Consider the following 18,772-nt stretch of genomic DNA (forward strand, 5'->3'; position numbering starts at 1 on the left):
ACGATCACCGAAGTATTGTGGCATCAACACCGAGATTCGGCGATTTAGTGTGAACCAGCCTTAAAGTATTAGACCTTATTTATGTTTGATTCTTAATTTTGCTTTGATCGAACTACTATAAGGGTTTGACTCTAGAATTGAACCCTAGGGTTCGATTCCTAGCTTCGAACCTCAAAGGCTTGATCAAACCTTTAGGGTCTGACGAGTCAGTCCCAGGTGTTCAGCGGAAGTCAGGACACATTAGTGATCTCTCAAAGGCCGCAGCAAAGGTCACACTGATTTGCAAGGTCACGTCTTTACGAAAATAAATGTAATTTGCTTTCAGATCATGTATTGTACTGGTTTTGTTCTATGAACACAGTGATGTTAATAAGCAGTTCATTTTGCGCACCATTAAAACATATACCTGTCTTGAATACAAAAGAATTATATTTTATTTTTCACTAAAGATTAGTTTGGTGAAAGTGCGTTTGAAACTGGTAGGTTTAGTACATCCAACAAGGATAAGAACTTCTGTGTTAGCTAATACTGTGGCAACAAAAACTAGTAGGTCAAACAGTGTATGATCATGAGTGAGCGAGTGTTGCCCTCACGGAGTTGAATATCAAAGAGAGATTCTCACGCACATAAGTTACAGTAGCTAAGCATTCATGAGATGAGTCAGTGTACAATAGAATATATCTCCATGCTAACAATGCTAGCCGCGCTTAAGCGCTATACAGTGGATTTCCTGTCCTATCTTTGTGTGAAAATAATCATTCAGGCAAAGATTTTGGCATGCTAATATTTTAATTTTGAACATCCTAGCAGTTAGATCTCCTCAACCATGAGAAGACATCACGAATAATAGAAAAGTACTGTTACTTTCTGATTAAGTTCACTAAAACTTAATGTAAGTTTACCGGAAAGGCAGTTTAACCTCACTGTTTGCCTATGATAACCTTTTTCTGAGTACCTTGTCCTGTGAAGACCTAGACGATCATGGTTCTCCCTACTTCCTTTAACCATGACTTTAATTGACAGGTTTTAATGATGCTTTTGCCATCGCCTTTTTTGGGTGTTTGCATTGAGACACCATCTCTCACTAGCAGGCTGTTGGCTCACAGAAGAGCTCATCGGCTCTTTTTCAGGCTTTGTGTTTAGCCCTGCAGGTTTGCTAGCCACCCTTCTCACCCACACTGGAATGCGGATTAGGGAGTTGATTTAGTCACCGACGGTCAATCCTCCAAGGATAACCTTGGAGAGTTTTTGTTCAATTCAATGTTTGATCCTGTTTCAACTTTTCACCATATTTGCCAATTTTACGAAATCTCACAGATTTTCAACAAATGCAACACATTTTCATCTCTTATTGTCACACAAGAATACCTTTTTTAGAGTCCGTACAGCACTCTTGGTAGATGGACATTTAAAAATAAGTTTCGGAGATCCAACAGCGAGCAGCTCACTCCAGACGTAAATATGAACCAACTTCCTGATGATGACCTCGCTGAGTATGCTGACACTGCTAATGGGTAAGAACACTTTCACCACATTAATCTGTTAGAAGTCAAAACTTACAGATAAAATTACACAAAATTTCTTGTAGATTTTATCAAAAAGTATCGATATTTTTCTATCATTTGCGATTACTTATGATGTTTGGGAGGATTTGATTGCCAGGAGATTTCTAGATTAAAATTGATAAAGCTTGATTGCAATTAAAACACTTAAAAGGAAAAAATGTGCAAAATGACATCACTAGTTATTACTGTTGCAATAGTTGATATCAGCTATTGCGTTCAAGTTGAAGCGTTACGCGTCTCATTCCGTCGGTCTCTTTGCAACTATAAAAGTCATAACTAATTTTTTACTGGATCTGAGAGTTTTATTCATAATATCAAGTTTTTTTAGTTTTAACCTTCAAACATCTTGGCAATCAGATCACCTCAAACATAAAAGCAATCGCAAATGATAGAAAAATATTGAAATTTTTTGATAAAATCTACAAAATGTTTTGTGAGTTCATTTTTAAAGTTCATTCTTTAATTAAAATGTATACCAACTAGCATTCAGCCTGGCAAAGCATTAGAGTCCTTTTATTTTTAATCAGATAGCCAGCAAGTAGGTGTTTAATATAGATGGTTTCTCAGGAACCATAAGGAGTTTTCAAATCAAATACTTTAACAACCTGATGGAACACGCAAAGCATACGCGTGTGAAGTTTGGATAGAATCAGCCAAAAAATGTAGAAACACACAGGGTTTACCTAGATTAACAGACACGTACACACCCTCAAAACGCACGCACACACCCATTCACACGCGTACACACTCTCTCATGCACACACGCATACACGTACGCACACACCTGCATGCAAACACCCGCACAGGCACACACACGCATACCTGCATGCACACGTGCACACATGCATACATACACACACCCAAAAAGCAAACTAAAATTTATTAATATACATAGAGATAAAACCATCAATGCCTGCAGCTGTTTATTTAACTTTTTTGCGTTAAAATAGTAAGTTTTCAGTTTTATGTCTTTGTCTTTATACACCATGCCTGACCTTAACAAAGCATTGGAACGACTTATAGACTACTTGTGACAAAGCCTTATAAATTATACAGTAGCATTTTCTATACCTGAAGTCTGTAATTAAACCAATTAACTTTAGAGAATGCAAGTAGCTCACCAGAACGTAATTAAAAGGTTACTTGTTTTTCTCAATAATTTTTGGCTACAACTGCAAAACGAAAAAGCTCGGTAGCTATAACAAAGTTCACAAAAAGCCATGCATCCTATTTTATACCAAATGTAGGTTTTATAGGTTATGGCAAGTTGACTTTTCTGCACCAACTACCTTTGTTACACAGCTAGCTCTATGATGAGCCAGAGTGGCAAATGCCTCTGAGCTTGCCATGCCAATTGGTTTTCTGCAAATATCTTGGGCGCTTGCTGATCAATTAGCTGTTGTCCAGATAGGTGTCCTGCTAAGAAAATGATATACATGTAGGCTTATGTGAAATAAAATTAGTGCACATTACTTCATGCTAGTTTGTAATGCAGTTTGGTCTGTGGCTGGTGTAAATTTTTTAATTTTTATACGCAGTCAAAGCTTGTAGTAAACAAAAGTACTACAGGGAGTGACGCCATGTTAATAGGATACATCGCTCTGCCATTTGCCTTTCTGTGTAACAAGACCGGTTCCCACAGCTACTGTTATACTTGCAACTATGTGATGGTAAATGAAATTAAGGAAGGTCTAGACTCTGCTTCAAAAATACAGCTTAGAGAAATTTGAAAAAGAGAAAGGTCAATACAAACGTGAAGTAGACAGCGTGAGTGGAAATCTTCTATCATATCCACAGACAATCACAATTATGGACAGTCTTAGTCGCGTCGACTAGCATTCACTAGCTAGCACTCGAGGGTAAAGAAAAGATAGAGGAAGAGAAGGTAGATAGAGGAGAGAGAAGAGAGAAAGGAAGGGAATGGAAGGAAAAGAGAGAGAAGGAAAAAAAGAAAGAGAAGGAGGGAGAAGCAGGGAGACATCAAGAGGGAAAAAGAAGAAAGAGGTAGAGATGGAGAGAGAGAGAGGTAGGGAGACAGAGGTAGCAAGAAGACAGGGAAACAGGGAGAGAGGAGGAAAGGTAGAGACAAACTGACAGACAGAAAGACAGACAGAGCCTTTCCATCTCAAACAATTAAAATGGGTTGATGGCTTGAGTCTTGTAAGGTTTTCCAAAGATCTGATAGTTGGTACTCACAGAGCGTGCCCTGTAACGATGGTCAACTATTTTTGTAAAACTGAAAACCACAAGTTATCCCTTTTCATCAGAATCTTTTGAATAAATCCTATCAACTACCTGCACCACGTAATCAGTGGTACGAGAATGGGTGTTCATCATTATAACTGACAAGTTTAATTAAACTCCATTGGTAGAGTGGAAGTAGCTCATCTCTTTTTAGTTCAACTGCGAACAGCTTCTGGTTACCACGCCCCAGCAGTTGCTTTGATAGCACTCTGGCTCAATGCCTAAGGTTCAAAGTGGGGAAGGTTGGGTTGAAATTAATGAAACAGTTCAGTCTGAAAAAGATAATTTTAATGACATGTTGTCTTTTTAGGATATAAAAGTTTTTCAGAGAAATGTGAATGAAAAGTGCTTTAGAAACAAGTTTTTGATATCTCATGGATGAGCGAGATAAAAAGTCTTAAAAATTTATACCACTAAAATTTGGTATTTTTGAGGTTTCAAAAACTTTGGCGTTGGTTCAAAAAGACATCGAGTTATGCATTTGTTGCATGGGAGACAACTCCTGAATTGAATTTTCTCACGTTTTAAACCTTTTTGTGTTTGCTTACATTATAAGTTTTTTTTGTTTCATTTGGCTTTGAAACAAAGTGAAACCTACTCAAAACCTGTCAAAAAGTTTTTTGGTTCTAATGCCCAACTTGTCACATTCCATGAAGATAAGAAGGAAGCAGAGCAGAGATACCACATAAACATGTAAAGGCCTACACACGTCACAACTCAAACTATGTTTGTGGTAGCCAACTGCTAGTTTCAACGATTTCCCTTCTAAATTTGTAATATGATGTGTATTGCCAAAATAGTCAGGATGGTCTTCAGTGATGGTTAGGGCACTTTCCGGTAACATTCCAATGACAATAACGCGATAACACGTCAACAAAACTATTGGCAACTCGTAGCATTGATCTCACCCCTGATTTACGAGCGATTTATTTTATTTCAAGTACTAATATGACATTTATTGTAGATTGCATCAGTAGCTAAGTATGAGAATTGTCAATACATCTTAAGCAGAGCAGTGCTTGAAGTTCGGTTATAGACAACTTACAAAACAATCAGAAGTTAGCAACAAAAATCACTGAGGTTCGTAAAGGTATGCCCATGCGGGCCGAACGTTTCGGCCAAACTCATTAGATATAAAAAAACTTTAGGAATACAAAAATATTTGGCCAAAACTTACAGAAGTGTCAAAGCTGTGTATGCACACCAAAATCGTCGACGAAACACTTTCAGTTGGCTGAACAAATTAATAGCGAGCAGGATTTAAGCAGTTTTCACGGTCAGTATAGTCCGAGACACATATAACGACAGGCGAGGAATATACTAACACCATTCCACATCTAAATACGATGCTACTGATTAGGAAAAGGCACAATTTTGAGCACATTCTAATCAGTTGCATCATATTTACTATTTTGAATTGCTTTGGTGGTTTTCTTGCGTATCTAACTGTTTTTCTTTTTCGTTTTATTTTAAAATGTTTGTGCGGCATTATTCGAAAAAACTTTCTGTTAGAAATAAAATTATCGGCGATAAAGTAATATATAATAGTAGGCATATATATATATATATATTATATATATATTATATATATATAATATATATTGTATATATAATATATAATATACCTAATATATTATATATATTATATATATTGTATATATAATATATATAATATATATATTATATATATATTATATATTATATCTATTATATATATGTGTATATCTTACACTTCATTAATTCAAAGTGTTTTTTCAGTCAGTTGCATGATTATGTGGCGCTTAAACTTTGTGAAATTATTTTTGCATGGAGAATTTTTTTAATGCTGATGCAAAATTCAGCACTTTTTTTCTACTCACTTATTAATTATAGTTTCTGCCACACCTGTTATATATCTTACTCAGATGTCAGTATTGTAACTTGCTCTCAGCCACCCTGCAACACATGTCACTTTTGACATGCCTCATCCTGGTATACAAAACTCTTAAGCAGCTGAACATCAGAAGAGGCATGCGGCACAGGCATCTAGCATATATTCCACTTTACTAGGCACCTGCTAGCACTTGCCAATTTGAATAACATCCTCACCTCGGCCTGCAATATAAAACAAGGAGTATTGTTGTGGTTTTTTGGTAAAGTAGCTTTGAACCATATGTGAATAGCCTAATTTCATTAATATTCTCAAATTTCTTTTTTGTTCCAAGATTGGCACTTCATTTCATCTTTCCATAGCTGAAAAAATAACAACTATATAGAATTTAACTATTATAGAGGAAGCTATAGCATTGGTTTTTATAATCTAACACATAAAATCAAGAATGTTTAAAGACTGTAGGTGGTCCAAGCAATAATAAGTTTTTGTCTAACATATTATATTTAAACTGCCAAATCAGTAATTCTTAAAGATGGCAAAATGTCTAAGCAACAATCATTTTCATTTAACAATTTTCACCGTATTCGGAAATATGGCAAGTTGTATCAAAATGTTAAACAAATTTAATTATGCATGGATTTAAACACGAATAATAGGTCAAAAACAAAACTTCAAAAACATATGATTGTCATTGTAACTCTATAATGACAGCATTGAAAAGCTATGAGTATGAGGCTGGACAATTACTTAATTAAGGTTGGTTCACACTATATCGTCGTTAGTCAGCGCTTTCCTTTCGACATTCATCGTCCATTATGTGAACCGTATACCGATGGCATCGATGAAGCAATACGGACACATCGGGAAAGTTTGCAGCTGTCAAATTTTCTCGATACTTCGCCAAGCATCGACGACCCCCTTTTAAATGTGATCATTTTGACAATGGTTATTCAGGGTCAAAGAGAGCGTGATTTATTCATATCCGTTTATGATAGTCGCTGCGGGGCTAGTAATTGATTCCAGCGCGTGAAAACAAAGAGGTTTATTCGCAAAAATTTAAAAAGAGAAATGAGAACACTATAGTGTGAATATGTATATGAATAGGAAGTGTATTGTGATAGTGTGAACATTGTTATCATCGATGATCATCGATGAGCAGTAGTAACACATGTACAAGTAGTAATAATTTCAGTAGTAGTAGTAGTTACAGGAGTACTAGTAGTTACGGTAGTACTAATAGTTACAGTAGTAGTAATAATTTCAGTAGTAGTAGTAGTTACAGGAGTACTAATAGTTACGGTAGTACTAATAGTTACAGTAGTACTAATAGTTACAGTAGTAGTAATAGTTACAGTAGTAGTAATAGTTACAGTAGTACTTCGCAATCATCGATGATCATCCAAGTATTGTGGAAACAATGCCGAGATACGGCGTTATAGTGTGAACCAGCCTTTAGTTAAGGAACTAAATGTTTTTATGCCAAGGCAGTTCTCTCTATAATAAAAAAGTTTCCGTTGACCTAAAAGCTTTGCCTATTGCACATTCTTAAATAAGAAGCATACAGCTTATAAGAAATATTTCCCTGAACCATGGAACCACAATGGTTGTGATTTGGACTATAATCAAGCTAAAACCAATTAACGCTACGAGAATGGTCAACGGCTTGTAAACAACAATTATTACCTCCTGCCACCACTTGTCATGATAGCCGCGTAACAGTCAATAAGATCATTACAGGTCAACTTCTCTATTTGAGGGAACTAGTACAAGCACTCTGCAATCAGTGTCATAACTGATTGTGTAACATTGTCATGTCAATATTCTCTCTATTGTTTTAAATATTATAAGTGAACTAGCTTGGCAGGGCAATGGCTGATGCCCTTTCTAATATTCTATGCAATGATGATTTTTTAATTATGGTAATAATGTTTTATAAAATGGGCTTTCATGGCTTTCACTATCCGAGCTTTTTGAAAAATGGAGTTGTCTACACCACAATGTATCATGCATTCGTGTTACAAACTTTTCAAAATCTTTACTATAATAAGAGCCGTGTTCGTCTGAGCCAAACTAAGAGCGTTAAGAAAAAATACTGCACTACTGAGGAATTGAACCTGGACATTTAGTTTCAAAACCAAGCACACTACCACTTCACTTCTTAGGCACCTATCCACATCTAAGAATAATTGTGCATATAGTTATTCCATATGACGATCTCTTGTGGCACTTTAGCGTACTAGTGTAAATAAAATTACAAACGAAGGTAGCTATTACATACACATGGTTTCTCTTTTGTTCCTTAGCATTTTGCCTGTATGAGAATACCATTTGTTCAGAAATAGTGCATTTACTTCACCTTTCCGAGCTGGAGAAAATCTGCCTAAACAAAACTCACACAGTTTTTATTTAAAGCTTGCTAGTTTTAGGAAAAATGCTGTCTTTTCTGAAACTGAGACAAACTGAGACAGGGCGCGTGTATAAACAAGTTCAGAGCGGTAACTGGTATTTCTCACCAAACCTTACTACATGTATATGACTTGAAATAAGCAAATAAAACTGTATGTGGTGTGAGATCATATCTGTACAATTATCTGTACAGGTGGTCATTTTCAACCATTAAAAATGAAATATGTTCAGAATTTAGCCTAAATAATCAACCGAAAGCATAATTTTATAGCTTTTTGGTTTAAATATTTTAGATCAGAACATAATGAGGATTAATATAATGTATAATTTGTGGCTGTTTACTAAACTCCCAATAAGTAACAATGTTGAGAATGAAAATTTTAGTTTTCCAAAAAAGGGTTCCAGTTTATTTCGCACACCGCTGTTCATGTTTAGCCATTTTACCACTTTCATTTCATACCATCCTATCACAACTAGTTTATTTGCTGCTTAACTTAATACAAGGAGCTCAAGAAGTAGAGCTAGCGATTAAATTACGTTAATAGCTTATAAAAATTTCGTTCAGTTGCCATGGACAACCCCAGCCTAGCAACAACGTATAGACAAATCGGAGTTTTAAAAAGGTTTAGTCAGGGGAGAAAAATCTAACATGTTGTAACTGTTTTTATGATCCATTCAGTCATTGAGTTTCAAGGTTGGTCCATCGCTGAAAAGGTTGTAATAAAGACTTTTTTGTGGCGCATCTCAAATCATCTGTCTAAAGCCCGGTTCCCATAAGTGCCGCACAATATATGTTCGTTGGCAGGATCGCAGGGCTATCAGCGGTGAAATGGAAGCCTACACCCCGAGTACCACCGGTAGTCGCTGGCAGTCATCACAAGAGTTCAGCAGTGTTCAACTTTCGTCAGGAACATTTTCAAAATGCGCTGTACAGGGTAAGGTCAGCACTTTCACTTTCGAAACGGAATGGTGAGCAGCCATTTTTATGCGATAATAAGTGCCACAGTTTTATGTGAAAATAAGCCATCGAGCCTAGTACCGCAAGCGTTTTGCTGCGCGTGATTTTCGCCAGGGTCTCGCAGCCGATATATATAACCAGACTTGACTGTGTTGATCTCAGCACACCTGGATGTGTTGAAGATTCAGTGGCTCGTTCAGTTCCTCATACTAGGCCTCGCTGAGTGAGCCAAGGAGGAAAAAGGAATTGATTTCTTAATATTACTATTTCGGATAAACAAAATGGTTTAGGATTGCAAAGCAAGTTGTAACATCGCACCTGATTCATTTGAATTCTTAGTTTAATATCTCTCGGTGCTAGGCAAAACAGGAAACAGGCATGAATCATTATTGAAACCTTATATGCAGCGCCGCCCCAGTGGAAGGTAACATGACAGGCAAACTAATGCAATTGTAAACAAATTTCTAATTTGAAATATTCTTATTCAGAAATTTTTTTATACCTCTTGCATAATCATTTTAGTAGAAGTGTTAGTACTAGAGCTAGTAGCATGAGCAGTAGTAACACATGTACAAGTAGTAGTAATAATTTCAGTAGTAGTAATAGTTACGGTAGTACTAATAGTTACGGTAGTACTAATAGTTACAGTAATGGTAATAGTTACAGTGGTGGTAATAGTTACAGTAGTAGTAATAGTTACAGAAGTAGTAAAAGTTACAGTAGTAGTAATAGTTACAGTAGTAGTAATAGTTACAGTAGCAGTAATAGTTACAGTAGTAGTAATAGTTACAGTAGTAGTAACAGTTACAGTAGTATTAATAGATACAGTAGTAGTAGTACTTACAGCAGCAGTAATAGTTACAGTAGTAGTAATAGTTTCAGTAGTAGTAATACTTACAGTAGCAGTAATAGTTACAGTAGTGCTAATAATTACAGTAGTAGTAATACTTACAGTAGCAGTAATAGTTACAGTAGTAGTAATAGTTTCAGTAGTAGTAATAGTTACAGCAGTAATATTTGTAGTAGGGCGGTGTGCGGAACAAACTGAAAACTTTTGTTGGAAAACTAAAATTCTCAATAACAAAATTGTTACTCATTGTGAATTTAGTCAATAGAAATAAATTATATATTAAATTAATCCTCTTTTTGTCCTGATTTCAAATGTCCAACGCAAAAGGTTGAAAAATGTCATCAAATGAGCAAATAAAAATGGATGAGAAGTGATCATATTTGTATCAGAATATTATATCAAAATTGAAATGTTCCATATGTAACCTACAAAATCATTAAAAAATTTAGTTTTGCAATTGTTTGGTTTACATAATTTAAAGCAGGACAAAATGATGATTATTTTAATATATAATATATAGCTATTGATTAAATTCACATTGAGTAACAATGTTGTAACTGAGAGCTTTAGTTTGCAACAAAGTAGTTCATTTCGCACACTCCAGTCCGTTGTTATATCTGTTGTAGGAATAATGCTGGTAATCGACGTAATAGCAGTACTACTAGAAATTGTTCCTAAAAATTAGCTACTTTCGGAAGTCATCGATTTACAATCTATCAATGCATGCGTGACCTTCATGTGTAAGAATTCGGAATAAACCATTATTAGAGAATCGATATTTTGGGAAGATAGCGAATCTTTCTGTCCATTTTCATCACAAAAATGTTGATAAATGGTGGCATTGCTATCGTGATAATAACGATAGTTTGGTAGTATATGCAGTAGTAGTAGCCTAGGACCATATCCTAGTGGTCTTGGATGCCTAACCCTCCAACAACAGGGTAAGGGTTCAATTCCCAAAAAAGGCTACTGGTTGTGACGGGGACGACATCCAACCTCAAATTGTTCTCTGCGACTGGGCATGTCTCCAGTTGTTCAGGTTCCCTAGCTACTAGACTCAGACATGTCTAACCAAAGTCACGGAGCCATTGTTTGTGTAACAATACTCTTAAAGCATGCACAGCCTCTGCTTGCAGTAAGCTAAGTAGACATCGTACTCGATATTCGAGGGATTTCTCATATTGATTGCTGATTTGCTGGCAGAGTAGTAATTTGGTAGAACAGAGTTTAATGCTTTGATGTATATTATAGCCAATACTTGCTTACTGAATGACCTTTAGTTTATTGCTAACAGAATAACAGGAGCCTAACAAAATGGCTTTGCTTGCCTGCCTATTTATCGTGTGTACAATTATAACTTCACTAAAAATGGCTTTGTGAAAATTTTAGTAGATTTTATCAAAAAGTATCGGAATTGTTATCATTTGCAATAGTTTGTTATGTTTGAATGATTTGACTGTCAGGACGTTTGAAGATTAAAAGCAAAAAAGCTGATCAAAAGAAGAAATATGCACTAAAATCGCGTCACTAGTTGCTCTGCTGCCTGTTTTTCTCGTTATAGAAATAGGTTGCAGCGTTACGTTACACATCTCTATGCTGTCAGCACATTTGCAACTAATCACACTTTTGCTTGATCTGAACATTTTAATCGCGATCAGGTTCTGTTGGTTTTAATCTTGGAACAAACTCAAAAAAAACTTTAAAAACAGTGGCAAATGATAAAAAAATACCTCTTTTTTGATAAAATCTACTAAAATTGTGTGTAGGTTCATCTTTAAAGGTCACCAAAGGTCACCCGCTAGTGAGACAATTACCTATTTCCGCAAGCCGTTTTCATTATTATTCATGATAAATCATTTTTTCAGGTTTGCTACTCTGCCAAGAAAGAGTCGTACCAACTCGAACAGACGACTCCAAAAAAGACTTTTAGTTGATCGTCTTGAGTCTCTAGTCATTCAGTCAAATGAGTCGGCCATTGATGACAGACTCAGTGACAGCCCCGGTGATTCATACCCTGAAAGTGACGCTGACGAAGATGATGAGGACAGTGGTGCCGGCTCACAGAGCCTCTCTGGTAATTAGGAGAATTTTCAAGTAATTCTCATTATATTTACTATTTGAAACTTGTCATACTGCCTTTAATCAAGGCGTATACTATAACAGCTTTAAAAAATACATATTTGTGTTATTTAGTTAAGATAGCAACATTTATAAAAAGAGTAAAGGAGTAGAGACAAAGATTGGTCCACTAAAAATGAAGGTTTAATTAATTATTATAATTATTTAAACCTTGCAATTGTTTATTTTTAAATAATTATTATAATTATTTAAACCTTGTGATTGTTTATTTTTAAATAATTATTATAATTATTTAAAAACAAATTTAAACATAAATGAAATATAGATATATATATATATTTATTGTTGCTAGAAACGCTAGTTTCGTAAAGAATAATAAAGAAAAAGCACTCAATACACTATGTGCAGAGTGAATAATAGTATAATGTATAATATGGAGAGTGCTTAATTGTTTGGTAATCACCACGAATCTGTTTCAAGCAGACATACAGTAGGTCTACTCTCACCCGGTGATAGTTTTAGAAAGATATTTCTATCTATATATATATATATCTATTTATATATAGAATATATATTTATATGCATACACGTATATACAGACATAGGCTATATATACATATATTTTTTGTTATTTATATATATTTATATATAAATAAATATATATATATAAATATATATATATGTATATGTGTATATATATAGATATGTATATTTATATGTATATTTTTATATATATATGTATATTTATATATATGTATATTTATATGTATATTTATATATATATGTATATTTATATATGTATATTTATACATCTATGTATATTTATACATATAAATATATATATATATATGTATATATGTAGGCCTTTATATGTATATGTATATATATATATGTATATTTGTATGTATATTTATATATGTATATTTATATATGTATATTTATATATCTATGTATATATATATAAATATATATATGTAGGCCTATATATGTATATATATGTATATTTATATGTATATTTATATATGCATATTTATATATGTATATTTATATATCTATGCATATTTATATATATTTATATATATTATATTCTAGTGTCAGCGCATTGACTTTCTTAACGTCTGTGAGGCAATATAGTTGTTTCATGGCAGGAAGTTAACTCTCATTGGCAGTGGGATTTGTCTCCCTTGCCTGCTTTGAGCTGCATTGAGGCTTCAATAGCCAAAACAGTACTGTCTGTAGCATGAGTATATTTATATATTTATATTTATATATTAAAATAGTACTAATAATCATTCTCAGTATAATGAAAACTATTGAGGGAATATGAAACCAAATGTGTAAGAAAAAGAAATTGTGGGCCCATCAAAGTTGTTAAGTTATGGCAAGAGAGACAAGTTTTAATAAATGTACATGAAGGTAGATTAATTTGTATCTTCTCTCAACTCAGAAGTCTGTACTTTGAGTATTAATGGCAGGCTATTTTAACATGCTGACGTTTCATGGTAAATGAAATATTTTACATTAATATTTCATAGTTTAGCTGATATTTCCTCTTTCACCATTTTGATAGCATCTCATTAAAACTGGCAGATGCCAAATTCATCGATGCTGTACAACTCTTCCATCTTCCTTGTGGTTAAATGATGCAATCCGTTGAATGGAACAAAGGATAGGCTTGTTTTATTGTTAGTTATGCACTAAGAGTTCATATAAAACTGGAGCAATAAATTTCATAAAGTGCATTGTTGATGTTTTTAAAATAGCATATTACGCAATACTGTATTCAGAGGGAAATGACAACTCCCTCAAAACCTAATCAATCCTTTAAAATCTAGAACAAGCTAAAACTATGACACTGTTTATTGTAATAAGTCGGTGTGTTCAAAGTAGCAAGTCAGCACATTAGCGGCAAAAACATTTCCATGATTGGACAAAACATACAAATGACAGAAATCATAAAATTTTTAGGCAATAGATTATTATTATTTGATTGTTATTATTATTTGATTTTTATTACAATAGATAATAAACTAAACTGGTCAAGACACATAAAACTATTGAGAAAACAACTGTGACTGACAAACCTTAGGGCTTATTTACCGGGCCTCATTGATCTTACCAGAAATGCCTCTTTTGCTTTTGTATAATACTCTAATTAACAGTAAAATAGTTTATTGTTTGGAAGCATAGAGAAATTCTCTGATGAGCTACTTAAACAAAATTTTGGTCATCCAGAAGCAATTGCTTGGAATAGTTTATCATAAAAACTCTTATTTACCATCAACTCATTTGTTTAAAAGATCTCATGTTTTGCCTATACAACAACTAAACCAACTAAGAATATGTCTTTTAGTCTTCACACAATTTAAATCTCAAACTAACTTGTCAACACATTACAACACTCTGTCATTTCTTATTTTCATTACCCCCTTCCACCCTCCGCGTCTACTGGCGGCCATAGACGGGTTGCCTCATCAGCATGGAATTCCTTGCCAATTTGGCTAAAGAAATTTGGTAGATATTATGGCTTTTGGGCTGATTTGTAGCAGTACTTGCTGGACTCTCTGGAATAGATTTGTTCTGATTTCTTATGCTTAGACTATCCATGTTTTCTTCATTAACAATCTCATCTGTTAACTCAGGCTCTGCGCTTCGAATAGCCATGCTGCTGGCATATGGGCCCACATTCCATCTTACTTTTTTATCATATTGTTATGTTATATTTAATGTAAAATAAAACAAACAAACAAGTAGTCATATCCATAGTTACGAGTCAACATGTCCATAGTAACAAGTCAACGTGTTCATAGTAACAACTCAACATGTCCATAGCAGCTAGTAAATATGTCCATAGCAACTAGTCAGCATCTCCATAGCAATGCCTAAACGTTTCTATTGATTTGTAATTATGTCATGAGTAACTTAATGCTCCAGAGTTTAGAGCAGTGGTTCTTAACCTTTTTCAGTGTATCTCCCACTTTGACAAACCACGCTTCGAGATTTCCCCCTCTCTAACAGCCAAAAGTTGTGGTATTTTTGCCACTCTCCGATTGCAGGAGGAGGCTTTTTAGATAGCATTTTGCCATACAGTCAAAATGAATCAATTATTAATTGAACTGTGATAGAAATCATATTTTATGGATAGTTTGTCATGACATACTTTTTATTTATGGAAAAATAAAGTTCAAGATAGACACAACAATAGGGTAATTTAAATATCCAATAAGCTGCTTGATACATCACGAGGCTTGGTTTCCGTATTAATACAGTTGTACCCACAATAAAAGCATGTATCTGCACCATGTTTGTGATGAAAATACAGTACAACTGCTATATCCTTGAAATGTGTGTAATCAATATTCTCAATCTTAAGCTTGAGAATTTCCCACCTCAAATTCTCAAATTTCCTACTGGTGGGAAATTTCCCACTGGTTAAGAACCAGTTTAGAGTTTTTCTTATTTTTCCTATTTACATGTGTGATATGAAAGTGTAGCATGTTTCATTTCACTAATTTGGAATTATACATTGTACTGAAAAATGAGAAAGTTTAATCAGTCACCTAAAATTTATTTGGTTGTTAAAGCGGCAGTTGAATCACAAGTTGTCATAAACCTTCAAATATAAAGATAAAATCTCTTTATATATCATTTATTTTCTCCTATAGTTATCAATCAATGTAACATTTTTAGTGTTAAATAAAAGCTTGTTCTTGAAACAGTTCATTAGACAGGCTTGACAACCATTTTTCTCTTGAAATATCTGTTAGTTCATTTCACTTGAAAAAAGAGTGTTAGATAACTTTAAATAATTATAATAGTATATTATATTACTATAGTTATATTAAAACACTCTAATTTAGATTATATATCATTGAATATATCCTTGTCAAGCTTTTCCAGCATATTACAATGAAGTTATCATAATAGAGTTATCACTATAGAGTTATTACAATAGTTATTACAATAGAGTTATCACAACAAAGTTATCATAATAGAGTTATCACTATAAAGTTATTACAGTAGAGTTACTACAAAAGGGTCACCACAACAGAGGTTCTTCAATAGAAATATCACAATAGAGTTATCACAACAAAGTTATCACAATAGAGTAATCACATTTAAGTTATCACATTAGAGTTATCACAATAGAGTTATCACAATTAAGTTACCACATTTGCAATATCACAATAGAGTTACCACAATAGAGTTATCATGATCATCTAAACTTTCTTTCCCGCAGGTGCTGAAGCAAGTCCAGTCACTTCAAAGCAGTTATTGGTATCTCAGATGAGTGAAAACTCATACACGGGTCTTGATGAAGATGAAAGCCTTAATGATTCTGATGAAGAACTGTTACAAGATCTGTCATTGGTCGATGAGAACCAGCACGATTCAATAGCCCACTTCAGGTCATTCAGTGATGGATTCTACTCGCTTGATCGATCCAGTCTTTCCAGCGAAGGCTCTGAGATATCTCTGGAGAAACAAAAGATTCTCTTCCAAACTAAGAACCAACTTTCCGCTGAAAGTGGAGTTGGTTCTAGCGAAACACTAAACAAGGACGAAAACCAAACAAAGGATGAATATTCAATAAACAACGAACAAGACTTGCTCTCTAAAGGTCAACTACAAACTGGGACGAGAGATGACGAAAAAGCGGAAGACGCAAATAGGGAAGAACCTTTGTTTGCAAAAATAACCAGCCCTTCTGATCCTTCGGTAAACTCATCGTCAATTTTCCACATAGAGAAATCAAATAAAAACAATGTAGAAGGTGATGAAGTCAAAACACCTTACATTGATAAGGATTTTGAGTCAGACTGCAGTGACGCCTCTATTGAAATCATTAGATTTATTACCCATTTGTGAAGAGTAACTTCCTCTTCCAGGGAAATAAAGAATAGTATTGCTCAAATTAATGCACAAACATTCCCTAAAAGCTAGTTTTTTTATGCTATGGCTGATATTTTTTATAAACAGTTTTATATTTAGCTACAGATATTGTGTCCGAGACTCACAGGGTTCTGTTAATATTATAGCATACTCAGGTCTGGCTGAAATTGTTACATAAATTATCTCTAGAATATGCATGTGACTTTAAATATTAATTGGCATCTTATTTGGAGCATAGCGACAATAGAGGACAACTCCAATTTTCTGAATGATCACCGTACAGGCTACTTTATAGAAATGTTTAAACAGCATTTATGGATTTAAGCCATTTTTAAGAAAATAAAATTACAGCAAGGTCAATGTTGATTGTTATACACATGGTGTTGTCATCGCACTATTCGAAAAAGCGTTACATCTTTGAAAAAAAACAGAACATAGACACTTTCATCTGCATTCTGCTAACAATAATAATACAAGTACCATGGCAGTCTAGTGAGTCGGGAGAGATCATCAGGTCTAATAGCCATGCATACAATTATTCCAGCATATCAGTCAGATGTTGAGTGGTGCAGTGGTTAATTAATGTGATTGCTTGACAAGCTGAAAGCTGTGAGTTCTAATCCTGCATCTTGCAATTATTTTTTCAACTTTGAGCTGTGGATTTGGACAAACAGATGGATGATTATGGTTCCTATTCTAGTAAAAACTGTTATTATTATTATTGGCATAAGCTTTTTTGTTTATTATGACTGCAAGCTATGTAGTTTTATAAAATTTCCCAAATGCTTCAGCTGCGATACCTTACATCACAAATGTTCATTTCTAGTAGACACATAAAAACTAGGCAGTATATGGTTGGTTGAAACTTGTCTGAGTATGTAGTTAACTAGCAGTTTGTGACCCACAGCATATACATGTAAATGTGTCATAGACATGTAGCTATATGCATGTTTGTAAACGTATTAGGAGTAAGCATGGCATAGTCGGGGTTCCTTTATTTTTCAATCACATATCCCGTGTGTGTGTGTGTGCGTGCGTGCGTGCGCGCGCGCGTGTGTGTGTGTGTGTGTATTTAGAAACACACTTGAGATTCTTAGAAACCAGACAGAGTTTTGAAACCAAATATTTTGGCAACCTGGTAAAATGTACTAAGCATATAAATGGGAAGTTTGGATAAAATCGGGCAAATACTGCCGTAACTTATAGCGTTTACGCCAACTACCAAATAGCCCTCAGAATGCAAGTAGTATTAAATTGCTACACCACATTTACAGCAATAATCCATATATTTTTTCCTTGAGGGCAATTGTCTTTAATGCATGTAAAAGTGAATTCTTGAGTATGTAATCCATGTCTAAGCAGTTCACTCTCAAGAACCAGACAGAGTTTAAAAACAAGATTTTTAGCGATTTAGCGGAAGACGTGGAGCATTTGCGTGGAAAGTTTGGATAAAATCGGAAGAAATTGTTTTACAAAAATGTAGAAACGTATAACAATGACACAGACTAACAGACAGACACAATGACAAAGTAAGATTTGTTAGAATAGATATTAGTAGATATCAGCACAGTAATATATTGTGCACTACTCAGCTGGAGCTATTACAGAAGTGTTTGGTATTCTAGAATATTCTAGAACACAAGTGAGCTTTATTTTTATAGATGTTCTACTAATGTATAATAATAATGCATTGTAAATAATAATAATAATGTAGAATGTAGTAGATTTGAGAATGTATTGCTTTATATGGTTAGTAGCGAATTATTTCGAAGTCTCATTTCCTCAGAGTATGTGAAGAATAAAAATTTATTTGAAGCGATATTATGATTTTACTTTTTATAATAAAAAGCCTTTTAATAGAGTTATCACAAGAGAGTTATCACAAAAGTGTTATCACAATAGTG

At 34.1% G+C, this 18,772-nt stretch overlaps 1 protein-coding gene across 1 annotated transcript in view; it reads left to right on the forward strand.

Moving 5' to 3' along the window:
- LOC137401571 (protein starmaker-like) overlaps positions 1 to 17,218 on the forward strand; it is a 38,587-nt gene extending 21,369 nt beyond the window's left edge. Inside the window, exons 3-5 of the mRNA XM_068088000.1 lie at positions 1,378 to 1,514; positions 11,762 to 11,970; positions 16,216 to 17,218. Coding sequence (XP_067944101.1) covers positions 1,378 to 1,514; positions 11,762 to 11,970; positions 16,216 to 16,844 — 975 coding nt within the window. The 3' untranslated portion in view covers positions 16,845 to 17,218. The remainder of the gene's footprint in view (positions 1 to 1,377; positions 1,515 to 11,761; positions 11,971 to 16,215) is intronic.
- The last annotated feature ends 1,554 nt before the right edge of the window (positions 17,219 to 18,772 follow it).

This window comes from Watersipora subatra, chromosome 8 (genome assembly GCF_963576615.1).
Source record: "Watersipora subatra chromosome 8, tzWatSuba1.1, whole genome shotgun sequence".
Taxonomy (NCBI): Eukaryota; Metazoa; Bryozoa; class Gymnolaemata; order Cheilostomatida; family Watersiporidae; genus Watersipora; species Watersipora subatra.